This window comes from Pyxicephalus adspersus, chromosome 6 (assembly GCF_032062135.1).
Source record: "Pyxicephalus adspersus chromosome 6, UCB_Pads_2.0, whole genome shotgun sequence".
Classification (NCBI taxonomy): domain Eukaryota; kingdom Metazoa; phylum Chordata; class Amphibia; order Anura; family Pyxicephalidae; genus Pyxicephalus; species Pyxicephalus adspersus.
The window spans coordinates 79,565,568-79,586,888 of record NC_092863.1 but is presented as its reverse complement, the minus strand read 5'-3'; the positions used below and the strand labels follow the sequence as shown (position 1 = coordinate 79,586,888).

Below are 21,321 nucleotides of genomic sequence, written 5' to 3'. Positions count from 1 at the left end.
ATTAGAGTCATGCATACTACTTATATAACTCAGAGACTTCAGCTGTGACTTGTTCCCACCAGAGTTCCCAAGTCTGTCGAACCAATGTGGCCATTACAAAGCCAAATGATGGCCTCATGCTCCCAAGTAATTTTCGATATGTGATTCACTTTATGTTTTTATTATTACTATAGCTAGTATTTAGATAGCGCCAACATATTACGTGGAGCTTTACAAAGTCCATAGTCATGTCACTAGCTGTCCTTCAAAGGGGGCTCACAATATAATGTCCCTACTATAGTCATATGTCATTACCACAGTCTAAGGTCAATTTTAAGTGAAGTCAAATAACCTACCTGCATGTTTTTAAGATTGTGGGAGGAAACCCACACAAACACGAGGAGAACCTGCAAACTCCATGCAGATAGTGCCCTAGCCAAGATTCGAACCTGGGACCGTGCCCATTTCAACAGTATGGGTATGGGTGCTTGTTATTTCTTTTTTGCAGGCGATTAGGACAGGCAGTTGCAGGCCTGTAAAGAAAACCTTAAAACCAAATATAGGGGGTGTTATATAGTGTAATACTATTGGCTTTTGCAGGAACTGGGGCAGTACAGGACACAATACTGCCATTTGTTTGTACTTCCTTCTCATAAATGTTTCTAAAATGCCTTTTAGCAGCCAACAAATGTACAATAGGTAGGCATTTGATAAGCATTTCTAATCAAGTCCATTGACATAGTTTACAAGAGGGTCAGGATTATTATCCAGGCAATTATTTATTCTAAAACTAAAATGATGTCAACTGTCTGGAACATATACACACAGATTATAAGTAAACAGATAGACATTGGGCTATCCTAATGCTATTCTGATTTATTGCAGAATTTACTCCATCTTTATACACATTAATGATTACAAATTGGTGGGCCATATAATAGCTAATAATACATGTCATCCAATCAAAAATTTCTTAATATATCTACTTTTCCTTTCTTTTAGGGTGACCTTTTTGACCTTGTGATTTCCCCAAAAATTTAGCTACGTTTACAGAAGCTCGTGTGTCAGCTTTATGGTCGTGTTAGTTGTGTCCTTTCCCCTCCAACATGCCTGCTTAGTCCGGTGTTATGTCACCCTATTCTATTATTTATTTTTCATAATTACTACGAAGCAGCTTAAACTACCATTTAATATAAGACTAATTACTAGGTATTACGATTTATTTTTTATGTTAATATTTATTATAACCTATCTTTATTTTTAACCTTCATATTTTCCCCTTTTGGTCATATACTGACCACACCGTCTATGATCTAACTTGGCCCTAATAACAAACCATGCATCATGGCTACTTTGCCCTGGAGAGAGTCTAGACTTCTCCAAGACCGAAAACCGTCCTGACCAGCGGTGTTGATGGGTCACTCACACTGGAGGCTTAAAATCCACCATGATGCCATTAGTTTGTTCTAACTACTTCTATTCCCCCGAACCATCTCCTTTCTTTCATTTTTCTTTTTCTTTCTTTCTTGTTACATACAATAACAATAATGCAATAATGCATACAAATACAGTAATGCCCCTTACAATATTAGTGTCAATGATGGGACCTGTTTTACTCACTTTACCACTGATACTAATGTGGTGTCAGGATGTTAAAAATAACCCCTCAAAATTGTAGAGATATTGGGTAGAAAACAAAACTCTGTATTTATAGAGGAAGGAAAATAAAATCACGTACTACATCACGTACTGAGAATTGTAACCAGTGTATATAATAGGAGAAAGTTCTGCTCTGCAGTGTCCATTAATACAGGAAAAGGAACAGGTTCTTATAATTGTACACAACACCAGGGATACATCAGAGGGGAACAAGGATTTTTTCTGTACCAGGTTTTAATTAAAAGAATTTGAGTTTTGCAATGCTGGAACTTTTAGACAGGGAGCAGGGTCCGGGAAGTGTACCCTAGCTGAAGCCCAGTTACCAGAAAGTTCTGGTGGCAGCCTTGCACAACATACCAGGTAAACTGAGAGCACATGCTTTGGACTTGGGACTTGCCTGTCAAGACCAGTGTGATAGCTTCAGCTGTATGCCACATGAATGAGGTTGATTTTTTGACAGTCGAGTAATGTTATCTATAGTACATGCTCTGCATCTGATTCACTTTACCTGTGCAGTATTGCAAGCCCTTCTGAGTTACAATCACACTAGTAAAGTTTGAACAAAAATGTGTGTGTGTATATATATATATACACACACACACACACACACAAAACCTCTTCTATGTTTTCTAGATTCATTTTTTTATTATTAAAACTATAAATTAATTAAATATAAATTATTAAATTAAACTATACATTATTAAAAAAAAGTTTTCAGCTTCCCTCCACTGAACTACATGAGATACAACTAGTTTAGAATTGTAGAAAGGATTGGTTTCTTTATAAACGTACAAACTTTTTGTATAAAGTAGAATTTACTGTGCCCAACTAGACCACATCCACATACATAAAAAAATCTATTTAGGAACTCAGATCGATAAAATGTCAGGACCACTGTTTGCAGGGGTGTCTTTAAATAGTAATGCAGCTTCAGCATATTTGACCTGGTTACAAAGTATTGGAACAATCTAGCTAGTGTAGGTGAAGAATTGGGGTACCTACTTCCCCTCATTCCAGGAATTGGGTCTTCTATGCTGGGTCACTGACTGCCTATATGTATTAAGCCTCCCACCGCATCAATCAGCTCAGTTATAATGTATGATTGTAGTTTACTCTCCCTGCTGTCATTCTCAATGACTTATTCTTTTAGATCATGTACAACATGTAGGTGGTATACATTAATATTGTTCATTGATATATTACAGGGGCAATGTAAACCTCTTTAAAATGCCTGCTGAGTATTTAAACAGATTCATTGGGCCTGATTTATTATTGCTATCCAAGGCTGGAGAAGATAATTTTATCAGTGAAGCTGGTTGGTCCAGCAAACCTGGAATTGATGTCTTAAAAATCATTTGCTATTTGTTAGAAATTGTTTTCATTTCTGGACTAGGTATACTGGATCAGCCAGGTTCACAGATTAACCTCTCCAGCGGTAACCCCAAGTGTGACTCGGGGTAGGAAAAAGATGCTGGAAGCGGTAACCCCGACTCGGGGTAGGTAAACCTATGGGAAAAGATAGTAAGCCTTCTCCGGAATGCTGTCTTCTTTCTTCCTCCAGCTGGCTTCCTCTGCATTCGATGAGTCACCGGGGAGTTCCCGGTGACGTTGGTACGTGCGGATGTTCTGTTTGAGGGGGGGGGGATTCAAATCTATTTGTATTGCGTTCAATACAAATTAACTGTATTGAATGCAATACAGTTGAGTTATATGTGTAAAAGCTATACATTGGCATTTATTAACATTTATTTTACAGTATAATATATTAGTATGGTTATAATATTTATTTTAAACAAAAAATTTAAATTTTTTTTTATAATATTTTTTAAGAAAAAAAAAAAAATTTTTTTCAAAAAATTTAAATTTTTTTTTATATATTTAATTTATTATTTTGACATGATTTTGTGTTTCAAACCTTATTATACTCATACTATTATATTGTACTATATTATGTCTACTGGTTTTAGACATAAATCTGGACAGAAATGAACCACTCAGGAGGTTAAAGTGTATCGTCTCCAGTCCTGGGGAGGTTTAATAAATCAGGCCCATTGTCCTCCAGCATTAGTCTGCTGAGGTTTTAAGAAATTTTTACATCATTCAAAGTACACAGAAATAAATGTGTAAACATGTATAATGCAAATTTAAAATTCTTCATATACATTCTAGAAAAAAACATGGTCCAGGAAATGACTTTTGTTTCATGCAGGAATGCATATCATGCACACAGGGCCTGATTGATTAAAGCTCTCTAAGGCTGGAGAAGATAAGCTATCATGGGAGAACTTGGGTGATCCAGCAAACCTAGAAGGGATCTGGGCCAGGGTTGAAAACATTTGCCAACTATAAAAAATAAATGATTTTAAGAAATCCATTCTAAGTTTGCTTGGAGAGTTTTAATAAATCAGGCCTTAAGTGTATAAAAGCATATAACAATATCTTCAAGATGCATGTGAAACACATACATGCCAACATGGTGCTTTCGTCCTTATCACTTATAATTGTATATTTATTGTATTTTTACTAAAAAAATAAAGCACAATGCAAATAAATTACATAATAAATCTAAGGGCCAGGCTCACCTTAATGACACCAACACCAACACAGGCCCTCACAGGTAAAATGTCAGTTGGCCACAGCCAACTGTCATACCCACAGACAGGGCCTGTAGTCCTATAGCCTATATTCTGGGGACAGGTCCCCTTTGGTTTGTTTACACTCAGGCACCATGACAACGTGTTATGACATCATAGCTGAACCCTATAACATGAAGGTTGCGGCAGTTGGAAGCCTCAGTCTCTTGTCGTGCTGGCTAGAGATACCTTGCTCTCATTGTGGTTACCCACAGCGAATTTTTCCGGCTTTCTCGCTTTCTTTGCGGATAATCGGACAATTTGAACAGCTTCTAACTGTAAGTATTAGCATCATCTTTTTATATAGAATGGATGGGTTTAGACATTTTTAGGCCAGTTAGGCTTATTGTGTCAACTAGGACTGAGGCCATTTCTGTCTGACAGTGGAAGAAGATCCATACCAGACAGCAATGTCCCCACTTTGATTATATGACACATGATCAGAGTGGGGACATTGCACAGTGGAAGGCGTTAGCCCTGGGAAGATGTGAGGTCCATATTGGAGGGACCTCTCCCTGACATCATCTCTAGATAGATAGGCATAGGGCTTCTCCCACTGTCAGAATGCAATGTCCCCACTGTGATTATGTGACACTTTAAGCTCAGTTCACACATTTAACACACCGGGCCTATACAGTGATACCTCGGCTAACAAAGATAATTTCGGTCCAGATTTACATTTGCTAGCTGAAACATGATTTCCCATAGGTTTCTATAGAAAATCATTTCATTTGTTCTGGATGCTGCCCAAAATTTAAAGATAAGTTTTATAAAAAAAATAGTATAAAGCTCACCAAAGGCTGAGATGAACAGCTTCCCAATTGGTAGAGGATAAATCTAAGGGCCAGGCTCACCTTAATGACAACAACACAATGTCAGTATCCATCAACACAGGCCCTCACAGGTAAAATGTCAGTTGGCCTCAGCCAACTGTCATACTCACAGACAAGCGCTGTAGTCCTATAGCCTATATTCTGGGGACAGGTCCCCTTTAGTTTGTGTACACTCAGGTACCATGACAACGTGTTATGAAATCAAAGCTGAACCCTACCTCAACAAGTTGCGGCAGTTAGAAGCTTCAGTCTCTTGTCGTGCTGGCTAGAGATACCTTGCTCTCATTGTGGTTACCCACAGCGAATTTTTCTGGCTTTCTCGCTTTCTTTGCGGATAATCGGACAATTTGAACAGCTTCTAACTGTAAGTATTAGCATCATCTTTTTATATAGAATGGATACGTTTAGACATTTTTAGGCCAGTTAAGCTTATTGTGTCAACTAGGACTGAGGCCATTGCTGTCTGACAGTGGAAGATGATCCATAACAGACAGCAATGTCCCCACTTTGATTATATGACACATGATCAGAGTGGGGACATTGCACAGTGGAAGAAGTTAGCCCTGGGAAGATGTGAGGTCCATATTGGAGGGATGTCAATGACATCGGAAACTACAGGTTGCAGAAGAGTTTAACCCCCTAAGATCACCCACAACCTCAGTTGTGTTTAGCAAAAGATTTCTTCTGTGTGATGCCGGGACGTTTCTGAATTAGGGGGGCGTGTAATCTGCTTTTAAATACCACCTGAGTTCCGGCCACGCCGCTCCTTGCATCAGCAGTTAGATGCAAAGCACAATGCAGGACTTCTGCATTGTGCATCACATCTAACTGTTAATGCGAACTGCAATAGTAAATTCTGGGGGTGGTGCCAGCGGGAAATCAACGCTGGCACCACCACTGGAATTTACTATTGCTGCTCGCATCAGCAGTCAGAGGGTCTGCATTGTGCTTTGCATCTCCCTGGAGATGCGAGCAGCAGCAGCAGCGTCAGTGGATGCCGGGGGTGAGGCAGGGCGGGACATTACCCGCTCGCATCAACCGGGAGGGTGTGACATCTCCCAAGTGATGTGAGTTGTGATGTATTCCGGGGGTGTGGCCGGGCAGGAAATTTAAAAGCAGATTACAATGTAATCTGCTTTGAAATGGTTATTACAGTAAAAATCACCACACAACATATAGTAAAAATAAAAGTATATATTTTAGTGCACCAAACATCATTGCCCAGTTCCCTGATTTACATTTTGCCCACTATTATCCCTGACCTTTTGACATTTTTTGATAAATTATTTTTTTTTTATAAATTACATTGTTGTGGTCTATTATTTCTTTATTATTTATAATTATTTATTATATTATAATTTATGAATATAATATAATAAATAAATATAATTATCATACCCGGGAGTTAATCCTAAGAATTACAGGCCCACAATATAAACAAAAATTTCTAAAAAAAATTAGGATCACTTTTGCATCAAAAAACTGACAGAATTAGAACGCTAGGGGGGTTTAAACAGTGGGAAAAAAAAACTGTTAGCAGGGGAATTTGTTAGCCAAGGTATCACTGTACTGTGATCACATAGCAGAGATCTGTTTGTGATAGGATGGGGTTAAGCAAAACGGATAGATATTCAGTATAGACTGTCTTTCTAACCCATGTATTTTTCTGTTTTTTCAGGTTTTCTTTCTGGCTAGTGAGGTCAAATGGCTTCACAGGCTACTACAAGCAACAAACCTCTCCTGAGGGAAAGTACCATCGATGTGGAGAAAGGCCTCTGCTCGGATCCACAACCTCAGCAAAATTGTTGCACCTGGAAAAACATCCTGACTCTTATCATCATATTGTTCTTTGAGATCCAGGACAAAGCAAACAGCTTCATTATAATCAGTAAGTGTCCTTTCCTTTATATTAAATAACATTGCTAAACTATACAACAAAGCAAAATTGTTCCTTATAAAGCAATATCTGCTAAAAAATGTGCATGCTTTCAAAAATGCAAATATCGCCCTTTATGCATGTTTATGTGTTATAAATATGCTTTGCAGTCACTGCACATTAAAGATCTCTCTGAAACCCACAAAGTTAATCACAGAGTTACAAAAAGCCGTAGTTGAATACAAATATTCCAAAAAAAAACAACTTTTTTTGACCCACTTGAAGCTTTTGTAGCCTCCTTGTAACTCTTTCTTATAAGGTGGGTGGGTAGGGCTGGAGTGATATTGTCTAAAAGTCCAATGATTCTAGTTTTTAAACAAACAATTAAGCTAACCTTTATTTTTTTTTATTTACAGATTTACATTCTTTAATCAAAGAAGAATTTCAGCTAACGAAACAACAGTATTTCATCATGCAAATAGGTATGTCATAGTGACGTTCTAGCAAGCTTTCCTTTATTTAAACTTTATATCACCTACTGAGCACACACGATAGAACAAGGTGGAATGGTTGTGGCCAGTCTGGACTACTCAGTAGGCAATACACACCTAGGTGATATTGGGAATTCATGGGTCTATAGATGTTATACGGATGACTATAGACCCACCCAATCATATTTTTATGAGGCAGTGTGGAACACGTTACTGCAGAAGCATTAATGTAGTGTATTGAGTGGATGTGAAGAGGATACAACACTACAAGTACTGTATATACATTTCCACCAGTAGCATAATCCCACCATAATCCCCATTTCCTCCCACCACTGTATAAAAGTTCAAAATTAGTGGCACCTTTGGCATGGGTGTAGGGGGGAGTGACAGACTTGCTTTGTAGCTTACCTATCAAGGTAAAGATATAGATGATGACATTTAATGTAGAGCAGGCCAACCTAAACTAAATATCAAGATGATTATTTTTTTCGTTCTTTCTCTAACCTTTTTTCGTTTCTATTTTTATAGCATACATTTCCGCCTTTCTTCTGCTGGTTATTCCATTTGGTATTTTGGCGGATCAACACAACAGGAAGAATATGTTGTGCGGTGGCATCACCCTAAAGTTTATAGCAACTTTGGCAGGCTCATTTGTTCCACTACAGGTAAGTAGTATATGTATAGTAAAGCCTATATGTACACTTAAGGTTTTATTTATAAAGCAGTGAATCTAACATTCATTAAAACATTGCCTGGTAGAGTAACTTCCAGGCCCACATTTTATTGATAGTGATTGATGCTGAGGAGGGTTTGGGGTCCTCATGCAATAGCACACATTGCACCTCCCTTTGTCCACCCCTGCCCTTAAAACATGCATAGTAGTAATGATCCATAGCATTCAATTATACTTTAAACAGTTCAGAGCAGTCTGAAGAATGAATATTACATGCTAATTGATTGCTATTGATAACTCTAGTTGGGGTTAACATGGCCTGTCAGCTGTTCTCTTTCTCATAGCTGTACTGCTGAGATCCTATGTGTTCTCTCTCCTTTTATTCCCTTACATGATTGCCCAGCTGATATCTGCTTTCTGGCATTTTGGACTAACCAAGCTTTTCTTTGCTTTTTACTTGCAGAATCCCACCCTCTTTGTGGTGATAAGAGTCCTGTTCAGCATAGCAGATGCCACCTATTCATCGACCAGCAGCAGCTTAATACCTGACCTGGTTCCGAAGAAGAAGCATGTCTTCCTCTTGGCATTATCTCATATGTGTTCGCCCATTGGCAGGTAAGTGCGTGTTTGCAGTGGGGGATCCAGCAAACCTGGAATGAATCAGGTCCAGGATTAAAAACATTTGCTAACAAATAGCAAATTTCCTATTCCTCAGGTTTGCCGGAATAATACATTAATGCCTAGTTGGATTGTTAGTTGCCTATATCAAAATTCTGTAATTTAATGTATTACAGGTACCTGTTTCAGGTATACATTAATTTTTTTAGGTGGGTCCTGCCCACAAAAATAGGATCAGGGTAATTTGTGAATTTAGAACAATTATTAAGAATTAATATGAAAGAAGCTCATAGCTCTCATGTAGTGACTAGAAAGTGATTAAATCTGAAATCTTTAGACAATGATAGGGCAAAACTAAATTCAATTATTCCTTGCATATTTAAGTTGTAATTTATTAACTCTAAACTTTGTTTTTCCACTTTTATAGCACTCTTGGTTTCATCATCTCCTACAAAATGAAAACTGTGATGGGCTTAAACTGGCGATGGAATTTGAGGGTAAGTTTACTATTTGATTGGAGTTTACCTATAGTCCTAGACACTGACCGTAAAGCATGAAGTCTATGGTGAAGTGCTACAGATCAGGGGTCCCCAACCCCTTGTCCGCTGCCCACTAGTGGGCTGCAGCCATCTGACAGGTGGGCCGTGGCTCTGCCTGGGGCACCCCCTAGCCGGCTCAGGGGAACGATCCCGCTTGGGGAGGCGCACCAGCCATAGCCGCCGGTGTCTTTGGTACGCATTGCAGGCTCAGGGCAGGTTCTGGTATCAGGACCCAAGTCTGGGGGAAGTTTCTTCCCCTGTGAGTGACACATGGCTCCTTGCACATGCACGGTTCTCAAGCTCCAAAAGGTTGGGGACCACTGCTATAGATATTATATGTTTTCACACTCCTAGCAGTAGGCTTGGTAGGGTCAAAAGAATAGAGGTTCAGTTTACAAAGTCTTAAAGCTGAACTTTAGGCACACAGCTAAATGCACAGATGAAATACATGTGAGCTGTTTTTACTTGCCAAATCATCTAACACTCCCCTAGTTATATATTCTGTTTATGTTGCTATAAAGTTTTCTTTATTTCCTGTCCAAGCAAGACATACAGAAAGTAAACTACACATATAGGAGGTCTAATATTTCCCCATGGTATCAAGATCTCAAAAAAAAGGTTTAGGGTATAGACTACTATACACCTAAATGATTACATATATCTGCCTGGAGTTAAGCTTTAAGGAGAATAATTTTAATTTCAGCTGTATGACTGCACCTTTTTTAAATCTATAACAATATTTTTTAATTTAATATTGATCTTTAACCTTGTGTGTTTGACTTGTAAAGTTAACTGTGTATATATAACCTGGAAATTTTTGTTGGCAGGTATATATATATGCTTAATTTGTATATTTACAATGCTCCTCAATGAACTTAGTTTTTTAACCGTTTCTTGTTTTTTGTTTATATAGGTCCCAGCAGGATTTTGCCTCTTCACCCTACTAGTGGTCATCATCTTTATGAAGGAACCAGAAAGGAAAAAACCTTTGAAACCTCTGACCACAGCCTGCAAATGCTCTAATTTAAAAGAACTCTTTAAAACGTAAGTACTTCCTTTAAACTTGCACTTACCATGCACTGACAGGCAACCTATGCCTAAACATGAATAAACGTCTTCCAGCAAAAAAAAACTAAAAAACTAACCTTTATTTTCTCTTTCTATCCCTTAGCCGCAGCATATTGTTTGCTTTTGCTGGCTCTACAGTAGTGACACTGATTTGTAAAGGACCATCAGTCTGGGCTAAACACTACGTGGAACGTGTACGGATTTCTTTAGATAAAGGCAAGGAGTGTCATGTCTTCATATGCCAGCTGGAGGACAGGTAAATACACCTTACATTATAAAATAAGAATAATATAAAATATATTATGTAATATACAAATGTGTAAATTGTCAACCTCTAACACATATTTTGTCATTTTGATTTTTACAGTCTAATAGCCAACATTTTCTCAGCTGTAGCTTTCACGTTGGGTGCGATAGTTGGTTCAACAATCAGCAAATTCTGCCAGAAAATGAATCCTCGTGCAGAACCAATTGTGTGTGCAGCTTGCCTTGTGATATCAGCGCCACTTCTGGTTGCGTCACTGTACTGCTTCCAAAACAACCCTTTGATTGGTTATGTAAGTAATTTAGCAAAATGGGTTATTTATCCTAAACAGTGGGGGGTAACTTTATGTTCTGTTTTCCATATCTGTTATGGTTATTTTCATGTAGAAAATTGTGGTAACAGACAGACCCTTCAGGTCTAAAAAGGCAATCAAATTATTTTTTACTTTTCCTTAGCCACCAATCATATTCTGCCTTTTTCCCCAAATTGTTTTATGTGGTCATCATTCTCTTGTAAGCACTTTTCTAACTCAGGTTTTCTTTTTTTTTCACCAGATCTTCTTAGTCATCATAGAAATGCTGATGAATACAGTCATGGTCATCACATCAAACATTCGAACAGTAAGTAATCTGCCTTATTGTCATTAAAATAATATTTACTAAGCCTGAAAAAAAATCTGATCACAAAAACACTATATATATATATATATATATATATATATATATATATATATATATATATATAGTGTATATATTTTAGGTATGTGATAATGTCTTTGTATATATAAATTGTAATTTGTAGACCCCCTAAAACCTATTGACAGATTGATTGTGAAGTAGCAGGTGGAAAACTCACCTGCGAGGTAATTAGAGAAGAAGCACTGGGGGTGGGATATAACCCAGAGCCAGGAGCTCAGTGGGGAGCCTAATTTTGGAGAGACACAGACAGGGTCTGTGGAGGCTCAGCCTGGCCTAGAGAGACACAGCTAGGCGGACTGTGTGTGAGAGAGAGAGAGAGACCTCAGTTTGGAGGCTCAGAAAGTCTGTCTTCCTGGGGACACAGGAAGGTTGACTGAAAAGGTTGCTGTAAGTGGTGTTTGGAGCTGATAGGGAGAAGCCCTCCAGCTGATAGACAGGAAAGTCTTATGTTTAGTGGGTGCCGGACAGGCAAGGTTTTCTTTTTGTTGTTTTGTTTTATTGTGCAACCTTTAACAAACCTGGCGGGAAGCCAATTGGACACCTTTACCTCGGTGTGATATAAGTTGGATGAATCAGACGTGTCCTTTAAACAAAGCAAAGGCGATCCAAAGCTTAACCCCCTCACAATATATATATATAGTGTATATATTTTAGGTATGTGATAAGGTCTTTGTAGACATAAATTGGGATTTGTAGACCCCCTAAAACCTATTGACAGATTGATCTGCCTATACAATTACTGCCTTGACTAACATACTCCTTGGCCAAAGCCGTGCAGCTAGTTTTACCAACACACTGGGAAAGCTATTAACTTGCTTTATCTTCTACTTTGTAAGTAAAAATCTTTATTATATTGTAATTGTCTGTTAGTCACTATAGAGATGTAAAAATCTTTATTATATTGTAATTGTCTGTTAGTCACTATAGAGATGTGTGTAAAACGTTAGCGGGGACCTTCTAACACAACTTTTTTGTTCACTTCTCTCTCTCCAGACAAACTTAAAGATTGGCCTTGCACACCCAGTGCTATCTTCAACCCAGCAGTCCTTTTTCAGCTTAAATTTGGAATTGGGAGTCTACCCCTTTTTTGCAACTTTAGGGGTTTTATTCTACCTGCTTTGACATAGAGGAAGATCGAAGAAAGGCAGAAACCTCCTCATAAGATCTGTCCTGCGGGCTCCCAATTTATCTTCACAAGGCCAACTGCTAAGTGCTCTACATATACTGATTTGTCTTTCAGGCCTTGGAACTTGAATAGGCACACAGGTTCGGCTACCAGGTTGCTTGCAAAACTTAATTATGTATTTGTACATAAAGGATCAATACATAATTAAAAACATTTATAAACATGTAGTCACCTAGATCCTGTTTGACATTTCACAGGACCTGGGTTTTTTATACACTATACATACGTGCTCCTAATAATCAGAAAAAGCACACAACGGGAGTTAGGGGGGGACCATATTTCGCCATGTATAAACTGACGCGTTTCGCCACAGGTAGGCTTCTTCAGGGATATATTGTTTAACATGCTTAACGGTCTGTATGAATATATAGAAGGTATACAAAACATATTGTTGATACAGTCAATCTGATATTTTTATAAAGTTCATATGACATCAGTGTTCTCCCCAGAAATTTTTTTCAGCCGGATGGTAGGAAGCAGTAGCCGGGTGGTAAAAAAGGGGGTGTGGCAAAACACAGCAAATTTAGCCAGTTGTTTATGCCATGGGTAGCCAGTAACTTCTTTTTGTTTCAGTGTTCTACCTTCTCCCAATTATTTGTTACAACTTTGTAATGCCTGCCCCGTTAGTATATCAGCTTCCACCTTTTCTCTGATTCTCACTTGTACGTCCAATGCTGCCTTGCACTGCGCATGCACTTTTTATTTACATTATGGGAAATCCTCTGAAGGTGCATGCACACAAGGAGCAGTGCAGAGCCTCTTGGGATATGTGACACAAATATCCCAGGAGGTTGCAAAAAACAAAAAATGCACATTTTTCCATTACATAACAGAGAAAGTCACTCTTTAATATGTTAAAAATGTGGCGATGCTTTAAAAGCATCATGCATGTGATTTCAGATAGGGACAAGACAGAGAGTGACCCCCTCTCATCACTGCCCATATTCTATATAAAAACTGTCTGTGACGTTTATACGCAGTGTGTAATGTCTTGGCTGCTTGTCATATTCTGCAGCCTAACAACTCGCTGTGTTCAGATCTCCTAAACCGTTGGTTGTATTAACTTGAAATGTTGAAGGTACACGTGGAGGCATAGGAAACTGAAACTGTAAGTGCAAGTGGGGGACACTTGTGGCTAAACCTTTTTAAAATGTAATTACTATGGCATTATGAGAACATAAATCTCTACCTAGCAAAATGTGCTGCCGTAAAAATCTTTATTATATTGTAATTGTCTGTTAGTCACTATAGAGATGTGTGTAAAACGTTAGCGGGGACCTTCTAACACAACTTTTTTGTTCAATTCTCTCTCTCCAGACAAACCTAAAGATTGGCCTTGCACACCCAGTGCTATCTTCAACCCAGCAGTCCTTTTTCAGCTTAAATTTGGAATTGGGAATCTACCCCTGTTTTGCAACTTTAGGGGTTTTATTCTACATGGCCACCTGCTTTGACATAGAGGAAGATCGAAGAAAGGCAGAAACCTCCTCATAAGATCTGTCCTGCGGGCTCTCAATTTATCTTCACAAGGCCAACTGCTAAGTGCTCTACATATACTGATTTGTCTTTCAGGCCTTGGAACCTAAATAAGCACACTTAGCTAACTTTCTCAGTTTTAACATATTCATATTTAAGAGGTGGCTGTAGTGTTTAGGACTAATCAGTAAGTGGAGAAACACACACTATTCTCCAAAAGCACACTTAGCTGCTTGTTCTCCTGGACGGAATGTGCCTTTGTACCCCAGACACAGTAAGTACTTTTGACATCATTAGAAGATAATACTTAGAAGTTATTAAAGCAACGTTTTGCTTACCCTTAATGAACTTCTGTGACTAACACTCTAATTCCTTTCTTTTAGTCGGTGGTGACATCAGAAACATGTTCCTTGGCCAAAGCCTTGCAGCTGAAGAAAGGCAGAAACCTCCTTAGAAGATCTATCCTGTGGGATCCCAGTTCATCTTCACCAGGCCACCTGTTAAGTGTTCTACATCTACTGATCTGTATTTCAGGCCTCGAAACATGAATAGGCACACTTAGCTGATTGTTCTTCTGGACAGCATGTGCTTTTGTACTGTACTGCCAATTATGCCCGCCAAGTAGCGCACCGATAATTGAAAGGTGGTTGATCAACTGTAATGAAATATATAATAGCTTTTTTGTACGCATGTATTTTATACTGTGGTCAACAGTGCTGGCGGGCCGCATATTATTGATTTTATGACAGAGGCTGTGGCCAGTGGAAATCTGAACACAGGCCCCAATTGGCCACCAGGTCGGACTTTGGACATGCCTGATTTAGGATAATCGGCAACCCCATAATTTGTTCTTTCTTTAAATAAGCAATAATAAATAAAATAAAAAAAATTGTGTCTTGCGTCAATTTCTGTGTTTGCATGGTTGTTGTATAAATGTAAGATTGTGATCTTTCAGCACATTTGTTACCAAAGTTTGTCAGAAATTAAGGTTTTTGGTAGAATTCTTAGAAGTCAATGGACATAATTACCTACAGTGCAAATTGGAAGCAGGGGGAGGTGGTACTTGACCTTACCTTGCTGAAGAACAGACTGTTGCAGTATTAAAGAAAAAGCCTAAAGCTACATATACATGTCTAACGGTTCTTGCCCGATAATTAGCTCAGGGACGATATCGTGCGAGAATCTGCCGTGTGTACAGCGCCAGTTGTCCATCGTCCGAACGATCGTCCTGGCGGATCCACAGACGATGGATGACTAACAAACCTAATGCAAGGGAAGGGGGAAAGAGTGAAGCAGGGTGCCGCTCTGTCGCCCCCCCCTCCCCTCTGCATAGAGCAGAACGGTGTGTATGTACAGCACTCGTTCATTCATGGTGCAGTGCTAGTCGTTGGAAAGGACCTTAAAAGATTCTTTCCCATGACTATTATTGCACGTGTGTATGCGGCTTAATGCCTCACCACACTCTAATTTTTCTTTACCAAATCTTCACACTTTTCTTTCTTCACCAGATCTTCTTAGTCATTATAGAAATACTGATGAATACAGTCACAGTCATCACATCAAACATTCCAACAGTAAGTAATCTGCCTTATTGTCATTAAAATAATATTTACTAAGCCTGAAAAAAAATCTCATCACAAAAACACACACACATATAGATATATATATATATATATATATATATATATATATTTTGTAGTAACTAGTATCTATGAGGGTCCCCTGTACACCCTGAAAATTACAGGTCATTGTGACATACAGCTTAGGAGATATGGAGGTTTGTACACACAGAGTTGTGAGGATGCACACGCAGAGCTAGAGGTGGATACATTTCACAAGCAGATTTTTTTAAAACAGAAATCCGAACTCGTGCTATGAGGTGGGAGCGGGGCTGCATGTGTCTCCTTCACATGAAGGCTGAACTGTGTGTGCTCACCTCTCATTAGCAGCACAATCCTCTGACGGATGACACAGAGCAGCCTCACTGAGATCCGTGCACAGGATGAGAGCTGCCGAGGAGAGGTGGGCGGGGTATTCAAAGCAGCCAGGCGGAGCAACCGACTAAAACCCTCTGATTTAGGATAATCGGCCCATAAATTGTTCTTTCTTTAAATAAGCAATAATAAATAAAATAAAAAAAATTTAAAAAAATTTTGTGTTGCGTCAATTTCTGTGTTTGCATGGTTGTTGTATAAATGTTATTAGAGTGAGCTCTTTCAGCATATGTTTTTCCAAAGTTTCTCAGAATATAATTTTTGGTGTAGTTCTCTTATAAGTCAATGGACATAATTACTTACAGTGCAAATTGGAAGCAGGGGGAGGTGGTACATGACCTTACCTTGCTGAAGAACAGACTGTTGCAATATTAAAGAAAAAGCCTAAAGCTACGTACACACGTCCAACGGTTCTTGCCTGACAATTGGCTCAGGGACGATATCGGGCAAGAATTTGGGGTGTGTACAGCGCCAGTTGTCCATCGTCTGAACGACCGTCCTGGCGGATCCACAGACGATGGACGACTAACGAGCCTAATGCAAGGGAAGGGGGAAAGAGTGAAGCAGGATGCCGCTCCGTCGCTCCCCCCTCCCCTCTGCATAGAGCAGAACGGTGTGTATGTACAGCACTCTTTCATGCATCGTGCAGTGCTAGTCCGTAACTAGGACCTTAAAAGATCCTTTCCCACGACTATTATTGCACGTGTGTATGCGGCTTAATGCCTCACCACACTTATATAATAAATTTAAACTGATACCATTGTTTTCATACCTAACTTTTATCACTTTGCATGCTGCATAAATGGTACCCTGTGGGTAAAGAGCATTACTGTGACAGTAACCAGAAGATCAGAAAACTGTCATGGTCACTTGAATGGTCTGGCCATTTCCAGGGACATAGTGAACCATTCATCCAGTCTATAAAAGGAAATCTGTCATCGTGTCGTGTGTATTGCTCAGTGGATGTTGAGTTATGATTGATGATGGACAACATGCCTGAAATGCAATTTTAAGAGAGAACTCATGCCATTTTTGTTTCTTTCTATTAAAGGGTCCCTTTATTAGTTGAATAGGACCTATTTTATCATGGCTCCTCAGCTCTCCTCTTCACTGTTTCAGCAAAGTTGTTCTGTACCCATGGAGTAAAGTGGACCGTTATTGCAGCAAGCGTATGAAGAAACTGTCCCATAAGTGGGGAAATAAGTAGCAGTTATAAACATTGCTTGTCTGTTGGTGTATCAACATGTCAAATAAACAGAAAACCCACAAATTTAATTTAGGGAACTTAATAAGGAAACTGTCAGAAAAACTGAAAAATGTCCAGACTTTCGTTAAGAATAAAATCTTTAGTGGACTGTTTAACAAAGAAAATACTTTTCCATGAAGCTGCTTCCACAATATATCCTTTTTTGAGAACTGAACTTTTCACATTTATCCAGTTAAGGTCTTATGCATTCGTAATTATTAAATCTTTCGGTGGGAGACTGGGCTAACATTTTGGATAAGATGTTAACTGCTACAAATCCCAACAGATGTGCAATTGCAGATGTGTACCAACTAGATAAAATTACCCTGGATAATGGTACTAGAGGAACGGGTCTCTGTAGGTGGGGTGCCCACTTCCCTGATAGAACACCTTGTTAGACCTTGGCAGATTTTAGGAGAGCTTGGAGAACAATCTCCTCATTGACGTATAGAGAGAAACTTTTAAAAGATTTTCGTGGGGTATAAATTTCTTCCCTCTTCCTATCTTATGGGTCTTAGCTTCACCCCAAAGTGTCTAAAATGCAAAGCAGTTAAGGCAGATTTTTGTCACGTTCTGGAATTGTCCCAAAATCAAGTACATTTAGAGGGTGGTAGCGACACATGCCCAGCCTTATTTAGTGAATTAAATATCATTGGTATTTATTTCTACCGTTGGTATCAGCTGCTTGGGCCATTTTTGGAGAGATTGTGATACAGGGAAAGCAAATTGCTAAAGGGTGTAGTAGGTTCCTGTCCATCCCATCTCTGCTAGCCAAGAAGACTATTTTGCAAAAGTGGATACATGCAGTACCTCCTACATTGGGCCCCTGTGTTCTAGAAATACTGGATAGAGGCTTCACTGGATAAGGAAAGAAGAGTAGAGAATTTCTTTGAAACATGCGAATCATAAATCGCTATCCTTCCTGAAGCCCTCAGAAAACGGGTTGCGGCGACGTTCGCCCCATGATACACATATCGCTTACTGGACCCTTTAGGAAGGATAAATGGTGAGTGTTTTTCTGTAAAGACTTTTGTATGAGAAAAGATTATTATACTGCTAAAAAAAATTAGGGATAATTTAATGAACACAGTAAAACAGGTTTAAACTTATGAAATATCGTTATGTCCAGTTAGGAATGGAAAGTGTTGTAAATCATTTTCACCTGATTTAGTAGACATGAAAACAACAACAGGCAGACAGGCAAAACAATAGCAAATTAACCCCCAATAAGGGAAGGGAATAAGGGACCATTTCTATTTCCCTATTTTTGATTTGTCTTGCATTTTGCTAGTGCCTTGTCAGTACTGGTATTGTAGCATGAGGCACAACTTGTAGCCCACTCTAGTAGTCCAGGTCCACAAGTATGGCGCAACCAATCAAGTGTTTGCAAGAAGGTTTGCTGTATCTCTCAGCACAGTCCCAACACAGAGTATTTTAATACCAGGAGATTGGTCTTTTCAGAAGGAGGGCTAGACAGGGCCATTTAAGGGCACCCCAGCAGCAGGACAGTATCTTTGTCTTTTACAAAGAGAAACAGAAGAACCACAGCCAGAACCTTACAAGATGACCTCCAGCAGGCTACTTGTGTGCATGTTTCTGAACAGTTAGAACAAGACAGGGTGGCATTTGGGCCTGACATCCTGTAATGGAACCTATGATTACAGTGAAGCAATGATTAGCTTATTTGGCATTTGCCTTAGAAGAGGAGAATTAGTTGGCTTGCATTAGTGCCCCATTCTTTTCGGAGATGAGAACAGGTTCACACTGAACACATGTGATAGACATAAAAAAGTCTGGAGATGCCTTAGTATGTCATGCTGTAGACAACATCATCCTGCATGACCTGCTACACATACTACCATGTGTTAACTAATGTTACTTCTGACTGCTGTTAGGTACCAGGAAGACATTGTCAGACACATTGTCATACCTCATGCTGGACAATACCCAGCCCTATGTGGCCAGAGTGTGTAGACAGTTCCTGGATGATGAACGCATCATCGCCATTGACTGACATCCATGTTCCCTGGACCCTAATCCAGTGGAGAAACTCAGCACCACAAATTGTCCATGATCCCAGTGCACCATGTTAGGTCTCACCAGAAGCATTCTAGGATATTGTCAGGGGTGTATACAGGAACATGGGGGCCATATATACCACACAGCCAACTAAGAGTTGTGATGCAATTCACACAAGGACCCTAAGGGCCAAGGTGCAGAATCAAAGCAGCAGCCCGGCCTTTTCCAAGGCCTCTAGATGGGCACTGCAGGCTGCGGTCATTGAGCACACCAGGAAGGGCAGAACAATGTGTGGTACAGAGTAAACAGACAGGGGAATAGTCAAAAAAAGGCCAAGGTCAAGGCAGGGAGCAAACGAGGTCAGTAACAAAGCCAGGGGTCAAAACCCAGAAAATAGACACCAGTGACACATGGATCACCGAAGACACAAAAAGAAACAGGAGGCATGGATGACACTAGGGAACACAGGAAACAAAGAAAGACACAGGAGTCACCGAAGACAAAGAGAACTGGAAGAGAAGGGAATAAACAGGGAAACAGACTGGGTGACAAGGGGTTAACACAGACACTCGACTGGGAAAGCACTCAATTAACCAACAGGTGTATAGGAAATGCTCAGCAAAGCTAAGGGGCTGGGTAGTAATGGAGACGAATTGCACGAACGCCAAGCGCTGTGCCTGAGCCAGCTAAATAGCAAGGGGCTATTAATCTCCTGATTGGCCAGCAGGAGGGGCAATGCTAATTAAACCTGGAAGAGAGAGGCATCAGGGCATTAGAGAGAAAGGAAAGTGTGAAAATTAGTAGATGAAAATTGCCACAATAATAGATGTTAACTATCCCGATATCTCGGTGCGATCACTCCTAAATCCTAAAACAAGCAAACCTTACTCCCTTATTGAATTGCAATCAGAATTCCCAAGAACTGTGACTAATTTGTTTGCTCTCTTCCAGTCACATGACTATAGTTCCACAATCACTCACTCCTTTTCGGCCACAGACTGGCATAATCCCTTGGACACCATGGTGCTCTGCCCACCGTCCCCCTCTAAAGCAATTTTTAAATTCTACAAATTTCTCCAGGAAAATTTTATTTAAAATGCAAATGCTGATGGTGTCCTGGAGAGCAGTGATATCGGTTCAATATAGAAGATGTTTTTTTAAGATATTCGTAGCATCCTATGGGCCTGTCAGAATCCGATAACTGTCTCAAATGTGGTGCAGCTGAAGCAGATCTTTTTCACAATTTTTAGGACTACTCCCCAATTAAACGTTTCTTGAGACAAATTGCTCGCTACATCCAAATGCACCTGGTTAGCTATCTGCCTTTCACCTCCTCTTGGGCAATATTTGGTATGGTAGGTGGAGATGGTACTCGCTACTCTCGTGGTGCTAAACGATTGTTACTAAATCTGCAGTAGGAAAGAAATCTATTCTCCACCGCTGGATATCCGCTGACCCCCCCTCAATCCAGCTGCTCCTCTTGAAGCTCCAGTATTTGTTCAAAATGGAATGGGTTGAGGCCTCCTACTCCAAAGAAAGCCACACTTCACAATTTTTTGAGACTTGGGAATGTTTTTTTAAAACCTTGAATGCAGTCACTAAGACTCACCTCTACAAGTGTTTCAACTAAACTACCTGGTACCTTACCAGAGTCTTGGAAGGTGACCCCTAATTGATCTCCCTACGTAGAGTGCTACAAACCAAATTTCCCACCAACGTCCAGATCCACCATCATTAGGGGCAAAATCTTTCTTCCCCCTACCTACCTAGATTACTAATCCAATGCTAATCTGCACTGCACACTGCTGGCGAACAATAGATTGACTCTGTTATTGTACTGAAAGTTCTTTTTATTGTTTCTCTTACTTGGATATAAATGCGTTCAACTGTCAATTTTAAATATTTGTGTACCCTATCGAATTGTTTGCTCAGCCCTGTAACACTTTTGCCATTTTGTTGTTAATGTATTTGTTTTCTCATTCCTGAATACTGATGTAACTCAATAAAAATATATGAAAAAAATATATATATCCAGATATATTTCCCATGGGTTTCATCATGTTGACCA

At 39.5% G+C, this 21,321-nt stretch overlaps 1 protein-coding gene and 1 long non-coding RNA gene across 2 annotated transcripts; both read left to right on the top strand.

Annotated features, from left to right (window-relative positions):
• Positions 1–5,938: 5,938 nt before the first annotated feature.
• LOC140332775 (protein spinster homolog 1-like) lies at positions 5,939–11,444 on the top strand. Its single transcript, XM_072413969.1, has 10 exons — positions 5,939–6,992; positions 7,397–7,462; positions 8,000–8,136; positions 8,608–8,759; positions 9,190–9,259; positions 10,215–10,345; positions 10,473–10,625; positions 10,737–10,926; positions 11,189–11,254; positions 11,436–11,444. The coding sequence occupies exons 1-10, from the start codon at positions 6,809–6,811 to the stop codon at positions 11,442–11,444; spliced, it is 1,158 nt and encodes a 385-aa protein (XP_072270070.1). The 5' UTR covers positions 5,939–6,808.
• Positions 11,445–12,083: 639 nt separating this feature from the next.
• On the top strand, positions 12,084–15,030 carry LOC140332588 (uncharacterized). Its single transcript, XR_011921184.1, has 3 exons — positions 12,084–12,163; positions 13,836–14,268; positions 14,378–15,030. It is a non-coding gene; the product is annotated as an uncharacterized lncRNA (long non-coding RNA).
• Positions 15,031–21,321: the final 6,291 nt, after the last annotated feature.